Source organism: Pholcus phalangioides, unplaced genomic scaffold (genome assembly GCF_987345545.1).
Source record: "Pholcus phalangioides strain wild (caught in Gottingen) unplaced genomic scaffold, Ppha-v1.0 ptg000003l_1, whole genome shotgun sequence".
NCBI classification, from domain to species: domain Eukaryota; kingdom Metazoa; phylum Arthropoda; class Arachnida; order Araneae; family Pholcidae; genus Pholcus; species Pholcus phalangioides.
The window spans coordinates 20,727,659-20,749,893 of NW_028301596.1; the positions used below are offsets into that span (position 1 = coordinate 20,727,659).

The following is a 22,235-nucleotide window of genomic DNA, read 5'->3' on the forward strand; positions in this document are numbered from 1 at the left end:
TGTATGAGAATTTTTTATTTCGTTCGTTTCTAGTCGATATTCGGAATTTAGTGACGAAAGGGAGACATTTGTGCAGGGTAATTGTCAATTTGAATCGTGATTATAACCATCTTATTCGAAAGAAAAAAATTGAAGTAAATCACGAAATTTTTCTTTATATATCCTATACCTTTAATATTAATTATTTCCCGAGTACAGTAGGAATAAACCTTGTTGGCCACATACAGGGTGGAAACTTAAGTCTGTTTTACCTCAAACAACTTGGATTAGATTAGATTTTGGTTGTATTGGCACAAGGACCAATTCGGTAAAGCTGCGCCAAGTATATACATATATTAGGGTGGTCCTTATTATAATGGTGAAAAATGTACTTAACATTTTTTAAGCGCCCACCCTTTAATTTTTTTCGTTTTGCATAATGTGAAAGTATACTAAATATTTCTTCAATATATAAGGATTAACCCGTGCCTCATCGAGCTTGATTGAATGAAGATGTAGGAGAAAATTTTTTTTAAAAATTAAGCATTTGAAAATGTTAATTTATACTCATATTAAGAAAGTATGATTTTGCTATAAAATTATGAAATGGCATTTTTAAAAGGGCATATGAAACAACAAATTCACTTTTTAATAACATATTTAAATAAATTTTCGTTTAAGAGTAGCCTTCTTGCAGTTCGGGTACTGCTTTCTGTGGTTTTCGACATACTGGAGAAGAAATTGCTTTTGCTCTTCATTCACAGTTAAGCACATCTTGCATCAATTTCACCCCTCTTTCGGCTGTGTCATTAACAACACTGAGATTCCGGAATATTTCTATAGTGACTTTAAATAAGAATCGTCCTTACCCCAAAGATCTATACTGAGATTCTAATGTCAACATCCAATTTCTTTAACAAATTTAAACTTTTCTGAGAAATGAAATGTTTTATTGTTTTTCTGAAAAAAAAACAACCTTGAACTAATTATTAGATAGCATACCTAAATTCTCAATGACTTAATTTGTAAATATTCATCAGAAAACCTTGTTAAAAATTTGATAAATAATAAAAATTGACTATCATTATAAAATTAAAGGTCCAATTAACTCCAATCCATGCTTTAACATACACCGTTACAACAAACAAACAAATGTTCCTCAGACATTCACTTCAGAAACTTTCAAAGCCAATTGCTGTCTAAATAAAAATATTTTAAAGGAGTAAATTGCCTTTGCCATCCATCGAGCATGAGTAAAACTCCTGGTGGCCTGATTTTGATAGTCGAGTCTGAGTTCCTTCTAATAAAAACTATACATAATTCAACGAGCTCCCGAAAACCGTGCTTCAGTTTTCCATTTCTCTCTCTCTCTCTCTCTCTCTCAGTGCATTAAAAAGATAATTCACATTACTCGGTACTTCACTCTCACTACATATTTCGTTCAAGTATTTATATCCGTCTACATAATTTTCCAAATTATTCCATTATCCTCTCTTTTTTTTTGGAGAAAACATCTGGACTACTAGTCACTTGAGGTAACTCATGTTCGAAAACACTTCGTAGCACTAATTCATACGTGTGGTGCCGACATGGAAAATATATCATCTCTCGATCTGCATACTGCTCTAGAAATGGAATAGCACCGTTGATACGACCAGTTTACTGGTTGTGTCAGAACAGAGAATTTGAGCCTTATCTTCCAATCCCCAATCTTTCAGAACATTCCATGCAGCCATAGCTTGCTCCTTCCCTGAAAAATTTTCTAATTTTGGCACCCCAAGTAATTTTTCTTGATCTTTATATGTAACAACGATAGGTAGCCTTTCACTTTTTAAATCTCTCACATTTAAAGCAGGTAGCAATTTACCATCCCAATGAACGGATACAATGCTGGGTTCATTTTCTTTAAATAATTCTTTAATGCTAACTCTCTTCGTCTTACGAAAATCTTCCCGATATCTTTGGATTGTATTTCGGTTGATTGCCAGATCATCTATGTTTTATCCTAAAAGATTCAGATGCGGCTTCGAGAATAAAACAACATTTTGCTGACTAATGTGGCATATATAGAGTACAATCACTGATTTTGGAGTTAAAAAACATTTCCTCCCACGTACATTTTTCATCTCTAAACCTAATCTGTGCATACATGTTTTCCTCAAGAGACGTCTGGATAATGTTTGATGAAGGCCCAGGTAGATCAGAAGTATCCTCAATGCCTGACAATTCTTCTGATGAATCCATGAAATTGCCAGCGATCTCAGAACTACAACGAGCCCGTCTGCTTTCATGTTACCTCAAAATAATGACCTTTCTTCACTCTTTGCTAGCTTCATATCGACTCCCCAAGACATCCCCCTTCGTCCCGGCTGCACAATTCCATAATGTACATAGGTTTTAGCATGGGATACGCTCATTGGCGAAGATCACAATTACGTCATTAAAGATCGAGGGAAATTCTAGAACTCCTTAATACATATATGAAGGCGTCTTAGGTCAAGTCGCCTTACCGAACATTACCGATTCGGAGCTACGGCTGTTACGTTTAGCAACTTATCGCCAAACACCAGGATTCATTAACGATATCTTTTTACATAATTTTTTTATACAATATAATATCACAACGCAAAAAAAAAAAAAAACATGTTTCCGACTACTTTATTAGTAAATACCCCTGTAGGCCGAACTTCGTTCGGCGTGGGCCTACAGTCCGCAAATGGCTTCGCCCCCGCTTCGGACGTCGCTTCTCTCCCCCGGCCGTTAAAGGGGACCCCTGCCCCCGGACTGAAAATATCAACTCTGTTTTCACCACAACCAGAAATACGGCAAAACTGATAAGTTCAAACAAAATGTTCCAAAAATCGGCCACGGGCAATACTATACCGCGGCCGGAAATGTTCCGAAGTTTTAATTTTTACTAAAAAGATCAGAACCAAACAACCTGCGCTCGAGAGAGGAGCAGCGCCGAAAACGTGTGCGCTCTGTAAGTAAAAGGATGTGGCAGTGAAGAGGTAAAGTCCAGCGCAGTTAGTTATGTCTTCCCCGGCGCGATAGACTCCGCGCCCCGGTGATAACTAGAGCCCGGATTATATGCAAATGCGCATATGCATTTGCATATTTTGGTCTTTTTTAGCATTAATGCATATAAATGCATAAAATCAGGACAGGATTTTATTAAATAACAAAAATTTGTCGTAAAAATAGTTACTTTCATTGCTGACAGGTGACACTAAAGTTAAAAAATTATTTTGATGCGTCATCTGTAGATAATAACTGTAACTATTGTGACGATGAAATTTGAAATTTTTTGAATATTAAAAAAATTCATGCCTTTCCTTTGTGAGAAAACGTTAGGACTAGGGTGACCATAGATCCCGGTTTTTCTGTTTTTCTGCAGTCCCGACTTTTTTGCAAAAGTGTCCCGGCTTTTCCCGTTTTTTCAACGGATTTTACTTGAATTATTTTATTTGTTATTTTGATCAAAAATGTTTTCACGGGTCATTAAGTTAACATTATTTCAAGTGATATACTCATCGAGAAGAAATATAAATGTAGAAATATATAAAGTAAGGAGAAATATAACTTATTTCTCCTCTAAGGATATACTGTATATATATATATATATATATATATATTTTTTTTTTTTTTTTTTTTTTTTTTTTTTTTTCTCGCATTTTTTTTTAATATTGCACGTATTGGAAATATTTGAGTTGTCAAAAGTGAGTTGAAGGGTTTTGAAATATTTAGTGAAAGGAGTGAGGCACACACAGTTGGCCTATTCTTGAACATAAACCATACAGAGTAGTATGCTTATTGACATTCTTCTTTTTGTTAGAAGCCTCCTTCTTTTCACATTTGACAGGCAGCTGTGAACAAGTTAATTCAATTAATAGCTTTCAATCTACACCTTATGCGTTGAGCGTAACATTGATTTTTTTAAACAAAACGTGGACATGCGTGTACATGGCCTGTGAATTTCTCGGAAAACCTTTTTGGTTTTCCTCTTATATTTATCCCTTTATCTTTGGTATATCTTATATCTAGACATCTTTTCTGAGAATATAGTACAAACTCAGCATGTTTTGACTTTGCTCTAGCGTTTGCGCACAGCCGAAACTAGCATGCTCTAAGGAAAGAAAATATTAGTCCAATGCATTCAACCAGAATGTAGAGGGCAATGGTTCACAAATCCATACAAAATCCTATGAATTTTTTATGGATTTTTTTCGGAGGTGAACTTGGTAATTGTGGACCAAGGATCTCTTGCAAACCGGGCATGTGCACTGCAGAGGCTGCAATGTCTCTACTCAGCAGTTCACGCTACTGTGTGTGGTTTCAAAGGAAGAAAGGTTAAGTCTCTATGGTATAATGGTCGGTGCGCTTGCCTGGTTTGCAAGAGGTCCTGGGTTGCATTCCCAGTGTAGACAACAAACTTTTCTTCCCTAGTTTACTTTAGCATATCCAGAAAGTTTCTTGATTTGATGTTCCGTGGGCCAAGAAAAAAAAATTACTCATCCCCATGAATTTTGTTTCCGAAATTCATGTCTGCATCCAGCAGGGCCGGACTTGGGGGAGGGGGGGGGTGTGAAAGTTGAGGTCAAAACATTTTAGGGGCCGCAATTTTTCCAAACGAAACCATTTCCTTTCTTAGCAGATGTTTTGGAAATTTTTGATTAAAATTTAATTTTTTTTCCTTTAAACTATTATTGATTGTGAAAGGAGGCTTTCAGTTTAAAGTGCTTATAACATCATTTTTAGTGTTATTAGGTATGGCATTAGTTTATTTTAAAGAGGAAAAGAGTGTATGCAGGTGGTCGCATTCTTCACCCCTGAAAAAAAAGTCTGGCCTTTCTTTCTGCCATTAAAGAATAACAGGGCTATATTAACCAAGGAAAAACCATGATTAAGACATCAAACGAAAAGGGGCACCACAAAAGAAATCTAGTAATTTTTTCCTTTGAAAACCTTCCCTCTCGTTCGAGTTACTATCTGGTCTGTAGCATGAACATCTCGCCCCGTAGCGAGGCAACTTCGACTGTCCACCGGAGTGTTAATTGCATGCCTTCCTGGGAACCTTTGCACTGTCGTGTTTCCCTAAGGAGGCTTGAGTGCTTTTAAGTCATAAACACCACCATCTGAATCATTCTCTCTACGGATTCCCGTATTCGCGGTCACTCCCGGAACGTAACCCCCGCGAATACGGGAATCCGCGAATAACAGAAACCATAGGATTTTTATTGTATATCTCGTTTATTGAATATCATGAGAAAGAGCAGGGTGACGCGGAGGTAGAATGTAGGTAGAGAATGTAAAATGCAGTGATTGTTGGCGATGTTTTCTGAAAGAATGTTGTGTTTTTTCTGTTTGTGTCTTCTTCATATCATTAAGCATGTTGGAGTATGTTGACAAGGCTTCCTCTACTAATTTTTCTACATGTGAAGAACGTAAAATAGAGGGATTTATGTTATGAAAATAATATATTGCTGATTTCAGCTTGCGAATCCCTTCCGCTATGTTACTTGTGGTGAACTACTTCTTTATCTCGATCTTCTTCATCTGGTACTACTTCAGTTTCAGGACCAGTTAGCTGCATTAACTCCTCGTCGGTCAACCCAATATCAAAAGAACTTTGAGAATAGCATGCATTCACTCTCAAGGTACCTCCTGACTTCCGAAACGAAAAACTGTTTAAACCAATCCAGGAAAATTATTTTCATAGTCCAAGCCTTGTTCGTCCAAAATACTGGGAGCTTTGGCTTATCCTTCCCTTCAACGCTCGCGGATTTGAAAATGATGGTGGGCTTTATCATGTACTCATACGCATTTGCACAAAACAACATAGTAAATCTATCTCTACTTGAATTAAAACCAGGAGCTCGCTTTCTTTCTCTCGCTTAACTTCTTTGCGGCATTTTCTTCCAAAATAGTGTAGTTTCGTCAGCGTGAAACACCTGGTAAGATGCATAACATTTCTCTTCAATAATTTTCTACAAAGTCTTTCGAAATTTTCTAGCTGCCTCCTGGTCGACAGAGGCTTGATCGCCAGTGCTTTTTACATTGCACTATCCGAATCGTTTCTTAAACCTATGAAACAACCTTTACTTGCATAAGATTCTGATGAAATAGATCCCGTAGGTGCTGCAAAGTTTTGACAGCCACGGGTGCAGCTACAGCCACGGCTGAACGAATTTCAGATTCCTTTTTCTTGGTATATCTCACCGTAGATTCGTTGATTCTGTAATGTCGGACCACAGCAGGTATTGACTTACTTTCGACAGACAATGTATCCAATTTTTTTGTGAAATTTTCACTATTATTTACCTTTTCAAAGCATTATCAGTAGCACTGGAAGAACGAGCCATCCTAAACAAGCCCAACTCAAATTTTGTAAACAAAACACGTGAATGACGATTGCTGAGTGTTGTCAAAAAAAAATTTCGATAAAGGAAAAAAACCGCGAATACAGGGGGCCGACTGTATGTAGGATTTTTAGTTATAGTTCTTTTTATTATCAGTAGATGGCGTTGCTGCGCGTAGGGGGAATAAATAGGATTATGAAGATCGTGGGCGGAGATACGGGGGGGGGCGCCACAAAGATGGAGTCCACTGATCTAAGACGCCTTCATATGTATTAAGGAGTTCTACACTGATCTAATGTATATATGAACTGACATCATCATGATCACGCCCCCCCCAGCAATAATGACTCCTCCCCCCCCCCCCCCCCGCGCGACCCCCCTCTAGCGCGAATGCACGATGCGATACGAGCGGGCATTGAGGCATACAAGTTCCGTATGATGTCCTGAGACATTTCGTTCCACAGTTGCTGTAAATGCGCCTCTCGTTCGACCAACCTCGTAGGGTGTCCAACTTGCCGTCCCAAATGGTCCCAGATATGCTCGATTGGTGACAAATCTGGGGATAGAGCAGGGAAGGGTGGTAATGTGGCGGAGGCAGTCTTGTGACATCCTTGCTGTGTGTGGCCTAGCATTGTCTTGTTGAAAAATGGCTCCTGGGAGCCCTGCCATGAGTGGCAACACATGTGGCTGAAAGATGTTATGGACGTACCGCTGGGCTGTCATTGTGCCATGGATCAATATTAGGGGTTACCGTGTATCGTAAGAAATGGCACCCCATACCATGACACCAGCTGTGGGAGCGGTGTGTCGCTGTAAAGCGAAGGCAGGATTGAAGCGTTCACCACGGTGCCTCCACACACGAACACGATTGTCATCACTGCTCAAGTTGAATCTCGATTCGTCGCTGAAGACGACCTGGTTCCATTCCGTTGCAGTCCAATCCCGTCGTGCTCGACACCACTCCAAACGGAGGCGTTGGCAGGTGGGTGTCATTGGCAGCACACGTAATGGGCGCCGCGATACCAGGTGTCCTTCAGCCAGGCGCCTTGCGATGGTTCGGGAAGACACAGGGGCCCGTAGTGAAGCTGCTGCCTGTGTCTGGATAGCGGCCAATGAGGCAGTTGGCTCTACGCGTGCGTTTCGGATGATGTGACGGTCTTCTCGACGACTGGTCTGTCGAGGGCGTCCTGAACCTGGTCGCCGTGTAAATGACGTCTCTTCTGTCCACTGGTCCTAACACCTCCTCACAGTAAAATCAGAACGGCCTAGTTGACGAGCTGACCACCCAGCTTCCATCATCCCGATGATTCTTCCCCTATCGAACTCTGACAACTGCTCATATGGTCTTCGACGGCGGCGTAACGGCATGTCTACCTCAGCATTTCCTTTGCAAACGATTAAATACACTCCAGCAAGCTCTGCTTACCTGTTTTATACTCCAAGGAGAAAGAAGTTCAACGCCCTCTAGTGGCATTACGCAATGCGCAATCACGCTGCATTTCTAATCATTTGCATATCTGCCCGACATGTACCTTCACGACAACTTTCGTTTCGATCCCACAATTATTTGTTGGTGCGCAAATTTTTATGGCAATGAGTGTATATGCATATACATTAGATCAGTCGGCTCCGTCATTGGCGCTGGGACCATGGGTGGAGATACGGGGGGGGGGGGCATTGTCCCCCCCAGCATCAAAAGTGGAGTGGGCAGATCTAATGTATATGTATGTATATGAATTAACATCATCATCATCGTGGCCCCCCCCAGACTTTAGCAAGATTGCAATTCGATAAATTTGGTTATTTAATTTTTATTCTCCACCTGAGTTTAGGCTGATTGTAACTAGTTCTCTTAATGTTCGACAACCTATACCAGGGCATCTTTTTGAATATTCAAATACTGAAGCAATCCTGATTGCAATCTTGGATTTTATTTCTGGCAAGAAACTCTTGGTTTTAAACAAGTAAAATAACATTGAAGAGCCCATATACAGCGAATCCCACTTATAGCGTTTTCAAAAACTTGTCATGAAATACGTTGTAGGCGGGAAAACTCTTTAAACGGGAAACTTCGATGATAAGTGTTGTAGTGAAAGTTAGGACTACGAAAATAAGTCGTACTAAGCGATAAAACTTTCTTAAGTGGGAACGTTAAACGGAATATACTGTAGTGATTTTAAATTAATCTACATTTTTTCAAATACAGTTCTAACGTGTTCCAGAATGTTCTTCTTTATTTTTGTGAATCCCTACTTGATTCTTTCAATTAGTTATTAATTTACATTAATTAAACAAAAACAGCAATAAAAAATTCGAAAAATGATCAAAGTTATCGAATTGCAACGTATATTCGATAAAAAGATGATGAAACGCTTTAAAAGTATGACAAAAATGTATGTCTGTTGAATATTGTTCGAGCCACAATGAAGTGTAACAGGCGACGTTAATTATTATTAATCTATATACAGGGTGGGCAAAAAGTCCGTAGAAACTTTAAAAATGAATAAAAACCGAAATAAAAAAGTTTGCAGGGTTAGCATTGCTAGGTCGCGGGAATTTTTTTAAGACAGGAAAGCAAACAGTCGATAGGTGGCGCTGGTACGAGCGACATATGGAAATACGTCTCATTTGCATATTAGTGGAAATATGCAAATGAGACGGTTATAAGAGCTTGCGCTCCTAATCCACAACCAGTTCACCGTTGTAAACCGTGGACGTGCTGCACTCTGCCGTTGCTGAATTTGTGACTTGCCTGCAATGTGTTATCCCTGTGGTGGTGGTCATGTGGAACACATACTGCTGTAATAAACGATTTGGAGGCATTCTGTTCGTTATTTGCGTATCTTTTGACTTGTGTACGTCAGCGCCATCTGTCTATAGGCTGCTTTTTGAGGGGTTTTTTTTCGCGTCTTAAAATAATTCCCGTGACCTAGCGATGCTAACCCTGCAAACCGTTTTTTATTTCCGTTATTTTTATGAATTTTTAAAGTTTCTACGGACTTTTTGCCCACCCTGTACATAAAATTTATCATTGATCATTTTTGTCGCACCACGGTCATTTTCTGCACACGAGGGCTAATTAGACCGGGACCTACAATTTATTGCCGACTCCGAACGGCAGGCTTGTTTTTTTATACTCATCGAGAGGTTGGTGCGCTAACACCTCGATGGGGGAACTCCCTGCGGTAGCAATTTTTACTGCGGTCATGTCGCCGTTTCTATTGTACCCCTGTGTCAGGAAAGTTTTCTGACGAGGGCGAACCTGGTATCGAACTCGCGACACCTCTAAACATCCTTTGGTACTTTAGGCGAGTATCTTATCGACCTGGGTAATGAGACAGCCTATAGCAAACAGGGAAAGACATCTACCACATAACAGTGGCCGAAAGTCGACGATGGCTGATAGACCCAGAAGGGTTTTGAAGCGGATTGTGGAAAGAAAGCACAAGATAGCAGCATCCCAGATAACATCTGAGATGAACACACATCTACAGGAAGGTGTATCGACAAAAACTATCTGCCGTGAACTGCATGCAGCAAACATACAAGGTAGAGCGACTATTACAAAATCACTGGTGACACCATGCAATGCCTTGAAACGACGAACATGGTGTCACGAACATAAGAATTGGACACAACAACAATGGGAGAATGTCATCTGGTCAGACGAATCGTCGTTCACATTACTCCAGATTAATGAACGTGTTTACGTTAGGAGAACGCCGGCTCAAGCCTATGACGTTGATTGTCCCCTTTCTACTGTTAAGCATGGAGGATGATCAGTGATGCTGTGGGGCGCGATGTCTCACCCTGCTCCCGGCCCACTTGTTGTCTTGGATGGGTGAGTTAATGCAGCGGTTTTTTGTCAGTATTCTGGGAGACCATCTTCATCCAATGGTGCAATATTTGTTCCCCGATTCTCGACCTGTGGTTCCAAGAAGATAATTAATTCGCCCGTTCACACTACTGGAATTGTCGGAGACTGACTTGATGAACTGCAACACCTCGTGTGGCCCGCTCAGTTCCCTGATCTTAATATAATTGAACCTTTGGGGAGGGGGGGGGGTATTTTGCAGGCCAAACTGCGCAGTAGGTTTTCACCTCCAAAGACACGTTCTGAATTAGTGGCCTTTTTGCAGGAGAAGTGGCTACGTATCCCTGTGACTGTTGTGCATGATTTGTATTTGTCCATCCCACGACGGATACAAGCTGTAATTAATGCAAAAGGATGGCCAACAGCCTATTAATAAAGATTTTGTCTCATTTCACAGGTGTCCATATTATTTTGTCCAACCCCTGTATATGCCTTCACAATGGTTTGTCACTTCTTTAACGCTGCCAGGGTATGTAGAATAGTTTATGCCTTTATAATGGTTTGCCACTTTTTCAATCCTCCCAGTAATGAGAGTATTTTTTGAATAGACGTCAGACTCATCATCAGCATCACTTTGAGGGACAGGCAAAGGATGATCCCCACAGAAATCAGTGCTAAAATTGCCGATTTTACTGTAGAAATGTGGAAGTGATATAGAACCGCACTTGGGGCCAGTTAAGTACTCTGAAACTATGTCACTCAAGGGATCTCTAAATGTGTCACGGATCGCTTAAGTGTTCTGGAACTGTGTCCCGGGTCATTTAAGTGATCTGAAAATTTGCCACGGGCCGCTTAAATGTTCTGAAATTGTATCACGGGACACTTGAGCGATCTGTAGATGTGCCGCTTAGTTCATTTTTACAAAATTAGGTTTGAGGAGGGCAGGCCGCATCACATAACCCCCAGGGCCATATTTGGTCAGCGGGCCAAGGGCCTTTATGCGATTTATATGGCTTAGAGATCTCAGCCTAGGGGCCTTGCTCCAGGATGTGGGGGTCATATGCATATGGCTCCCACATCCTGCAGCAAGGCCCTCAGGCTGGGATCTTTGGCAGGACTCCTTGTCAGATGTTTCACGGGCCCCAAACTGAATTTATTGCATGAAAAAAAAAATAGAATCGTCCCGACATAAAGACAAAGCAGGAGAAGACAGCTCCGGGGACCCATGTTGTTTTGATTTTGTTACACTACAAATGCATTGCATAAAAAACCATGGCTATTTATTTTACATGCATATTTTTTGGTATTTGACTAAATATATCAGAGTCGCCCTAGGGGGTGTGCAACACACAGGGCTCCACGCTTGGAGGAGTCCCGCATATGTGAGCGTACAAAACAATTTTTTTTTACTATAATAGAACAAGGTAGCTATGTTTCAATAATAGAAATGATAGTGATTATTCCAAATAATACATCAGACAAAAGAGAATTATTTACAACTCGAAGGAGCTCTACAAATCATTTTCTCTTCGGGCTCCACATCTGGTAATGGTGGCCCTGAAATTCACCTGAAGGACCTCATATACTTTATTTTGGGCTTGAAATCAATTTAACCTGGATAATAATGCAGTTATTATAAACTCTAATTGAAACAGTAGACAGATTAAGTGCAACCAATTTTCAGCTAGTTTTTGGACCCTAAATATCTTAGTTTTAGTTATATTTCCTTCCTTCCATAAATTATAAATGCCTATTTTAGGTATTCTTCATGCTTTTTGCCTGCCTATTTCGACCATTTTAAGTGCCTAAATGTTCAGGCTCTTTTGATTACCCCAACTATAAATGCATTCCTGAAATAATAAAAATATGAATAGAAAAATTGCTCTTCCTGAACGATTTTTCCCTTCTTTAAGATTTATGTTCATAATTCGAAAAGTGTATTAGTTGAAGAGCGACTACATAAAATTTTTTAGGAGGGGCGCAAAATTTTTTTGCACCGGGCCATGAAAAATTTCTAAGCCCTGCCCTGTCTGCATCATATCCAGGTGCATATACCTTGTATGAATAGCAGAGAGTGAGGTCATATCTCTGTCTCTGGACCAACACCATACACAGCTTATCCTAATATTGTACGGCTACGCCCTCCATCTTATACAGTCAAACTTGAGTAATTCGAAGTCCATAGCCACCAGAAAAAAAATTTGAATTATCCAACTAATCTACTCTGGATTCATAAACTGACTACAAATTGCAACTTAATCAGCAGCATTCACATACAATAATCATCTATTATTAAAGTTTTATCATCAGCCCCCAAAGCAGAATATGCCGAAATGTGCAACGTACGTCGCAGAACAACCAGTGCTGTTGCAGAACAATCTGGAAGAATTTTAAGAAAAGTGTAAAAAAATGCTATTATGTATATGCAAATTTTTACCGCAGAACATTTTCAGTCAGCTGAGGGCTCGTTGCAGAACATCGCAAAACATTCTGCTTTGGGGTCATCAGCTATAAAACTGTTTTCCAAATTTTGATCATTTATAATTATAATAACTGGTCTTAGTTGTTACATTATTCCACTATTCTTGAATCAGCATCACTGCAGAATTTCTGATTTACAGAAACAATTCATTCATTACAAAACTGTTTCCCACAAATTTTGCTTCTTATTCTATCAAGGAAATATACTTTCATTAACATATTGCGATTTCTACTTTGATACTTTTCATACTCTTAATGATGATAAAAAGAGCCAGATTTTGCATGGCGCACTGCAATCTATAGGTTGAACAACATAACTATTATGCAGTAGTACACATTCTTAATGCACACCAGCTGAACAATGTTAAAATGGGCATTAAATTATCAAAGAAAGAGTGGGGAAAAACATAATTTTAAAGCTTTTCTTTGTTTTTGAAAATCTGTTGTTCAACATTTTTTAGTCAAGTCCAATTTCAAATCATCTGAAACATTTGAAAAAGTTCGAATTAAACCAGAAATTTCACCACATTAAATAGAAAACTCGAGATAGTAAAAGTTTGAATTAACCAAGTTCTTGGTATTGTTTTATGCTTTATGTTTAACATTTTTTCCCGTGACATATTCTTTAAACCAAAATAAACAACACAGAAAACACATTTTTTGTTATTATATATATTTTTTATTTTTTTTCCAGTCATGAAATTCATGGTCTGCGAGAAACTAGAGCTGGATGACAGTGCAGCATACCATTAAAAATGTTCTTACGATGATTCAACTTCGATATTTCATTTTTAGAAACGAGATATTTTCTCTGAATAAAATCAAGCAACAGTTTCTTCAGCAGCGATTTGTTGCGGAATTTTGTCTTTAAAATTAGAGCGATACAGTAAGAGAGATACAAAATAAAATATAAAAGTCCTGCAAGTGGCTTCAAGTACCAGACACAAACAGTACAGCTCAGTAGCTGGTGCAAACCAGTTGCAGATATCAAGTCTCAGCTGGTCATCATATACATTCTCTCATGCTCTTGACAGGCAACACAAACAACACAATTCAACTAAAAACAACCAAGTAGCGAATATGTACTTGTTCAGACCGGCGAACGACATACTCGTTGAATTTTAAAAACCGGTGCTGGGAAGTATCTTCCTGGTCCAGGACACTGATGGGATGCCCAAGTGGAACAGTCATTCCTAAATGCACATTGAAAATAAGAAAGAAAAAAAAAACATTAATTGCATATAATTTTCAAATACTATATTTTAACATGTATAAGAAACACTGATTTTTTGGGCTTAGAATTTGGAACAAAAGTTGAAAAGATTATCTATAATACTGTCCACAAATAAGAAAAACCCCCTATTTTTGGGACCCAATTTTTAACAAAAAGAGGGCTCTCTCTCTCTCTCTCTCTCTTATACATGTTAAAATACAGTAGATTTCAGCTAAAATATTTCTAAAACTATATATATAAATCTGAATTTGACCTTAATTGAATTAAATTTATGAAAATTTAAAAGAATATAAGTTAAAAAAATAATTTATAAAAACAAGCAAAACTGACACTTGAGTATTGTAGTTGAAAATATTCTCATCCCATAACACTTGGTAAAATCAATAACTATTTGATTAAATATAATATAGTGAATTAAATAATCTTGATAAATAACTAGTAGTTTTATTTTATAACTACGGTAGAACTCCACTGATACAGACTTCAGTTATGTGGATCGGATCGATTTCATAAATATAAAAAAATAAATCAACAAAATCCACATTTTAAAAGTTTTTTATTGGTGTATGATAAAAAAAGTGTGCAACTGTAGCAATAGTGACACAGATGATGAGTCACCAGTCTTGTCACTTTCACTGGCCATAGTGAAAGAATGAAATGGCTGTGAAAAGCAGGAGAAAGAAGAGACAGAAGAGGATGAAGTATCAGTTGAGAACATAAGAAACATCATAATGAAAATTCCTGGATTTTGTTCCAAGTATAGTGAAAAGGACGTGAACAAGTGGCTGGTGTGCGATTCTTCAGATTCTGAATTCAAAATTCTCAGTGACGATGAATTTATTTAACGTGGATGCATGGATAACTCAGAAGATAATGGCAACATTGCTACTCAATTAGATGCAGAACCATCAACTAGTGCCTCGACACATAGCTAAAATGGATGGAATGGCAGCCTGAGTATAACCATCTACAGCTCCCACTGTCAAGTGGTTGCAAGACTTGGCTTCACAGAAACGAGTAAAGACAGTGAAACAACAGACTTTGACCAATATGTTCGAGCAATGATACATTTAATACAGTAAGCACAAAAAATATAAACAAAATTGTTTTTGTAGTCATTAAATCATAGGCAGAAATAGACTTGAAAGTCTGGAGGGGGGCACAATGATGATGGATGGGGGATGATGATGATGATGCCAATTCATATATATGCATATACATTAGATAAGTCTGCTCTGCTACTAATGCTGGGGTCCCCATCCTCCCCCCAGTATCCCTGCCCGAGCATTAAATTGTACAGTGGAACTTCAGTTAATGAGCAGTTTGGTTAATGAGCAATTCACATAACAAGCAAAAATTTTTTTAAAAATTTGATTTGATTAACGAGCGATGATTTGCATCACGAGAAAAAAATTTGAGCTTTGTTTACTTATTGTCATGTTATCACAACTGAGCTGATGGTTCTCTTACACTTTCGTCCAAATGTGTACTGTGGAATTGTGGGTAATATTCTCCCCTACAGTCTCCAATCAGCATGCCTTACTCAAAAATAAGAAAACACCTGTGTACGGGCTTGATTGTTTACGATACGAAACTAGATGTTGCATTGCAACTGCACGTATGAGTGTTGGAGTTTTTGTTTTCTTTTTTTTATAAATTCTGATTGGCCAGGAGGTGACTGTAGACAAACTGATGGAACTCCATTGCCTGCAACAGCAAGATATTATGAGTGGGGGGGGGGGGGTACGTTTTCTAAGGAAGAGAAAAGTGCCTTACTTCAAATAAGAGGAGAGAGAAGTGTAAAATGCAGGAAATCTGTATAACAGAACCAATGAAATAAAGCTGTAGCAGTGTGAGAGAAATGAATCTGTCCAAGAAAAATGCATATTTCCTATTTTTTAGAAATCCTAAACAGAAGGCAAAAGCAAGTGCCATTAGATACGTTCCTTTTTAAAGTCGGACAAAGAGAATAAGTTTGCAGAAGCAAAGTGGGTCCCTAAGTCATCCAAAACACTGTTCCTCCTCTCTCTTGTCGTTTAGAGTAAGTTAATTTGTAAACATAATTGTATTGTATGTTTATTTATGGCGTTATTATATCATATATATTTTATTGTGTTGTATTATTGAATGAAGCCATTTTTATTAGTCACTTTTATGTGAATGAATAGTTGTGAAATGAATTATGTGAATTTCCATTACTTCCTATGGGGAAGTTTGATTCAAAAAACAAGCGGTTCTAATAACAAGAGGAATGGATTAAGCTCGTTAACTGAAGCTCCACTGTATTACATACAAAAGCAATTTTTTTTAAAACTAAGAAATAATATTTTTTTCGTGAATTATCCATCTATTTAGATGGAATCTGGCCCGGATTGAACCAGATAATTTGAGTTTCACAGAACTTCATTCTTGGAATGTCAATCTAAAATTTGATCCAGTGGGATACTTATACACGAAGTCAGAAAAAACAGTGAAACTATTTATTATATCTTTACCAGCTTGAAAAATTAAATAAAAAATTAAACTTAGCTTACAAGCATGATACACATTTTCCAGTAATAATCTGAGCTTTTCAAAAATAAAATTGAACTAATATATATCTCAAAAAGGTTAAAAAAGTTAAAAGTTGAATCAAAATCTCATGTAGTATAATGATGGTTAAACGATTGGTCAATTGAAATGTGTCGATTATTATTTGATGTGATTAACCGTGTAAAGGCCGAACTATGAACAAAATCACTCATGGTTTTGAAATTTGGAATTTGAGGTCCTTTTGCATGCCTGTGCATAGATCAACTTTGAAATTTGAAGAAAAAAAATTGTTTTTCTTTGTTTTTCACGATGTTCCATTTATGGAACATTGACACTTGGGGAGAGGTGAAAGCGGAAACTAGTATCGCCTATATTCTCAAGTTTTTTTATTTCTGGAGTACAGTTATCTCATGAAATTTTCTATTTTGGACTAAAATTTCAAATTCGCAACACATACCGATTGTTTCAGCATAAAAATGTGTGAGTGAAGAAAATTCAAAATTTTTCTAATGTCCGTGATAAAAGAAGAAAAACATCTTTGATGGACCCGTTTGCCACATTTACATATAGTGTTTTTTGGCAAACCGCACACCGTCCTTGCGTCACAGACACAATATAATGGCCATCAGATGACCTGACATCTTTTTTCAGTTGACAATGTGGACCTGGATGAATAATTAACTCCCCCTTCTTTCTTAGAAAGTTCATTCACTCCTCTTCGGGAATTCCAAATGCAAAACAAGATCTGCTTCTCGCAACTCTGAATGAATTATCCCAACGTACTATAATGGTTATATGCCAAATCTTTTTCAATGGAATCCAGAGCTGAGGTTTTTGATTGGATTCTAGAAAGAATTTTTTTTATCCCATGCATTGTTTTTTTCGGATTGCTTAAAACTGCCTTTTCTTGAAACCTTCACATGAGTGTTGCACTTTTCTGCCCTACATTTTTTTAAAAATGCGTTATGGGAATTTCTATTTAATACCTCATCCTCAATGTTGCAAAATATATATCTAGCATTCCACATACATCAGTTGGAACTGTTGTCACTAGATCGTTTTCAACAATAACATAATCCACAATGTTCCCATTTTCATTAGCAAGTAATTGGCATATATCTGTAAGTTATAAATATCCTACTAATTATGTACAGGGTTATTATAAAAAAACTATCCCGACATATGGGCCCCTAACTATCATGCCATTCACAGAAACTGAATGAAATTTTGGCATAAGGTATTTTGAGGTATGCGCTCAAGAATGATATGGAAAACAACAATGTCACTCTAACAGTTACGGTTACAGTGAGAAAATTTCGAAAATATCAAATGGCAACACCAAGTTTTTTGTATTGGAATGCGATCTCCATACTGAAAAACACTAAATAGCGTTGGAATGGCACCTGTAGCACGAAAATCCCCGGAGCTAGGCAAGGAAAAAGTAAAAAGGACTTTGCTGTGCACCAGAGCATTAATGTTCGTTTCATTCGTCACACCGTTTCTTCGGCTGAGATCCCAGCCTGATTAGTCCTCCACAAGGTCATGTGGAAAATTTGTGAAACACAATAAAATGCTTTATTTTATGCTGCTTCTCTGTCCTTATTGGTTGTCCCCACTTTTAGCCTATCTACCGCCGGTGATTTTCATGCTACAGTTGCCGTTCGAACGCTATTTAGGGTTTTTCACAATGGAGATCACATTCCAATACAAAAAACTTGGTGTTGCCATTTGATATTTTCGAAATTTTCTCACTGTAACCGGTAACTGTTAGAATGACACTGTTGTTTTCTATATCATTCTTGAGCACATACATCAAAATACCTTATGCCAAAATTTCATTCAGTTTCTGTGAATGGTATGATAGTTAGGGGGCCCATATGTCGGGATAGTTTTTTTATAATCACCCTGTATATATCTAAATATCCTACAGCTTCTTCTAATGTGAGATATCTTCCAGAAATGGTTACATACAGCTGAACATAAAAAGACTACCTACGATTACCGATCATGGTTTGATTAGTTTGCGGTTCACAAAAACATGTATTTCCAAGAATGCAAGAATAAAAAGTACTCAACCAATATAAATATAAACAATTCACCCCCCTGCCTCCAGAAAGCACATTCCTCTGTTTCATATTACCCACAGAATTCGCCTCCATACACATGTCGAATGATGACACCACCCTGGGGTTCGAACGGGAAAATCGAAGCAGCGCACTGCACATTAGATATCCCTAGAATCCAGCTCTCTTGAAAGGCCAGGAACATGCATATTTGAATGTGAATAGCTCTTCAATGTTTAACAGTACAAAAAAACTAACTGATTTACTTTGATTGATGTATTAAGTGGTAGAAACACACAAAACAATTTTCAATTTACTTCAAAATTGAAATTTTGGCTTATTTTAATCGAAATGGGGAAAAATGCCCAAAAAATGTCAAATTTTAAAATTCTGTCATAAAAGATTAAATTAACACAAAGTTTCCGAATTTATTTCAAAAAATACTTTGAACTTTTCTCTATATGTGATAAAAAACTGGAAATATTTGAATCAATTTTTATCTGATATTTTTGCAAATAGAAACTATGTTCCATTTATGGAACATTGGCCTTTAAATGGTTAAGGATATCTGGTGTTTTGTTGATGCTATGCAATGTAGAAAGGCTAATTTACAGATAAGAAAGATTTAGATAACAAAACACAACTTGTGCTCAATATGTAACAAACAAATTGATGGGAAGTATTGGAAATGGTGTATCAAAAACATTTACTTCAAATAATGTGCAGTAGAAACTGAATGAATATGTTCTTTATATGAGAATTCTGAATATAAGAGGCATGTTTATTTTTATTATGGCAGTCAAAATGACTTGTCTCCGTCATTCTAAGAAGTTCTAGTTGTTCTAGTGCTAATTTTGTAAGCAGTTGAAAAACTTACCTTTCCAAGAAACACATTCAATGGGATCTGGTTGTATTCGACCCAAGACCTTGATGCATTCATGTTTCTCATCACAACTAATAACAACACTTGAATCAACTTCTTTCATGTTATCCATATCAGCCTGTCATGATCAGAAATATTTTTCCTTCAGCATAATAAATACACGTATACAAATAAATAAATACCAATGAGTATATACAGGGTAAATTTTTCCTAATCTGCCAAACTAAAGGGGTAATAGATGAGCACATGTGAAGCATGAAACAGTATAGCAACCCTGTCCTATCCCCAATCGTTTCTGAATTATGGTAGATAGAAGGGAAAAGTGTCAAGTCTGAAAAAAAACTCAAATTTGTGAAGTTTCTGAAAGACCCACACAAAAATTGAACACATATTTGGGGAAAACACAAAAAATCCCATAAGGTCAAAGATGCCGCTGATGTGCTATTGTGCATCAAAAACCTGAAATTTCAGAAAAGGATGCATAAAAATTTGGTTCACACATCCTTTCCTAGTTTCAAGAACAAAAAAGTCTTCCCAACTTTTTCCCTTTTCTACCACCTATCATGATCACGCGAACTTGAAAAAGTAGTTTTACTACTTTGAAGTATAAATGAAGCATTTTACTATACTGTATCATATTGATATACACAGGGGTTGTTGAGGAATAAGATGACAGGTATCTAATTACGTCCCTGAATGAGGGGGGTGTATACAGAATTGTCAAATTTCAGGCTTGTGTCAATCACCCTCTTTTGTTTGGCAGAGACGGGGAAATTCACTCTGCATAGTAAGCAGGGCCAGAACTAGAGAGAGGCGGGGAGAAGCAACTGCCCTGGGTGGCAAAATTTAGGGGGGGGGCGACGGCAGTTTTAGGTGGGAACAAAGAACACCATTATAAAATTACTGAATTTTAAAGTTGTGGGGATGGCAAAATCATGCTTGCCCTGAGGGGGAAAAATCCTAATCACAGCCCTGATAGTAATTGACCATTTTTTAGGGGTAAAAAAAAAATTAAACGGTAAATCTGCTGAATTTTACTTTTCTTATTGTCAGGTAATGGAAGGAACATTCACACACACAATTTTTCCCTTTTAATGTTTAATGTAGCATCAGTAAAGCACAAAAATAGCACCCATAAAGCACAAAGTTTAAAAAATAATTCTCTGGGAAAAATTTTTTTGATTTCAATCACCCTGGCTGTAAAACAAGCCTTCAAAGAACAATGGAATGTTTTTAAAAGATGGAGAGGAATCAAAGTTTCATTTCAAACAATGCTGCATCACCAATACAAATACAGACACAAAGGACACAACAGGCAAAATGCCCAACGAAGTGGATGAAAAAGATGCCCATAAAAATATGGATATCAAATACAGTTGAATCCCATTATAACGAACTCCAAGAGACTGGAGAAATCACTTCGTTATAACGAAATTTCGTTATAAAGGAATTCGAGGTATTTGCATTTCTTCTATGTAAACTTATCTGGGGGATTAGAAAAGTGTTCGTTAAAATGGGATTCGACTGTATAACCAGACTACAGCAACCCAATACAAAAGCATATATCACGAAAGAAAAAAAAAACAATAATTAATACTATTATGAATATTAATCAATAATAATTTTAAGTATATAGTACACTGCCCGTAAAAGATATTTGTGGTTGTCTTATCTGAGCGTGGATAGCTTCTTGATTTATCCCAATATCTTCATTGCAATTCTTTTTAAATGTGCCAATTGTGTTAGAATTCATGACCCCTGGAGGAAAGCTATTCCATTTATTAACAACTCTTTAGAGAAAAACTACCTGCGATACCACAACCCGGAATTGTCCCTTACTAAACGATACTAGTGTCCCCTTGTCGAAGTAGTTGATTGACTGTGTATTAATACTTATGGTCCATGAAATCCATCCCATTGAAAAATTTTAACACTTCAATCATATCCCCAGACACCTGCCTTCCTCCAATGCAAACATATGAAGAAATCGAGCCTTTCTTCATAGCTCAAGCTTGTGTGGCAACAAGAGCACGTGTAGCTCTTCTCTGCACTCCCCTCAACCAAGTCTATGTCCCTCTGTAGGTACCGTCTCCAAAACTTTATGGCATACTCCAGTCCAGGATAAACTAAGCCCTGGAAAGTGGAAGAATGACTTTAGGAGAATGCGAAGAGGTCTTTTTAAGAATGAAACAGCATTCTATTCACTTTCTTTGATCACCGCTGAAGAATGTCCAGAAAACCTAAGCAGCTCATCAATGAGAATTCCCAAATCATTGGCCCTAGTTGCATCCAGGATGGTAATACCATTAAACTCGTAAGTGAAACATGGGTTGTTCGAACCAAAATGAGTGACCATGCACTTTTCAACACAAAAGGTCATGATCATGATCATGCTGCAATCATATTCAAGTTTGTCTGGAACATCTACCTATTGCTCGGATTCCTGACTATCCCCATTAGCCAGGGTTGGTAAAAAAAAACCAAAAAACCGGGTTTTTTTGGTTTAAACCAGGTTTTTTTGGTTTAAACCGGTTTTTTTGTTTTAAATAGTATTAACATTAAAAACAATGAAATTTCTGAAAAATCATTCAAACTTCTAATAATTAACTGAAATAAAATGGTTATTAATGTAATTAACACTATTCCCATACTAATTAATCAAAAAATATTTCTTACATTTTAACAAAAACCAACTTTTGCAATTTAATTATTTTTTGCTTAACTCAATGGATTACTGTGTGTTTGAAAATTCTTTTAATGTTATTATTAATCATATAATATATAAAGGTTTTTCTCCAGTTACTTTCATTATACTTAATTAGGAAGCTATTTTGCAAAAAGTAATAAAAATTAGGTGAATATAATGTCTTTAATGAAGCATAAATAATTC

At 37.4% G+C, this 22,235-nt stretch overlaps 1 protein-coding gene across 8 annotated transcripts in view; it reads right to left on the minus strand.

Moving 5' to 3' along the window:
- Positions 1 to 13,647: 13,647 nt before the first annotated feature.
- The window catches only part of LOC149088252 (poly [ADP-ribose] polymerase tankyrase-like), a 129,054-nt gene continuing 120,466 nt past the window's right edge, over positions 13,648 to 22,235 (minus strand). For all 8 annotated transcript variants that reach the window (XM_089245976.1, XM_089245969.1, XM_089245961.1 and 5 more), the window contains 2 exons: positions 19,340 to 19,463; positions 13,648 to 13,826 (listed from right to left, as the gene is read on the minus strand). In XM_089245976.1, the coding sequence (XP_089102102.1) occupies positions 13,687 to 13,826; positions 19,340 to 19,463 (264 nt within the window). In that variant the 3' untranslated portion in view covers positions 13,648 to 13,686. The remainder of the gene's footprint in view (positions 13,827 to 19,339; positions 19,464 to 22,235) is intronic.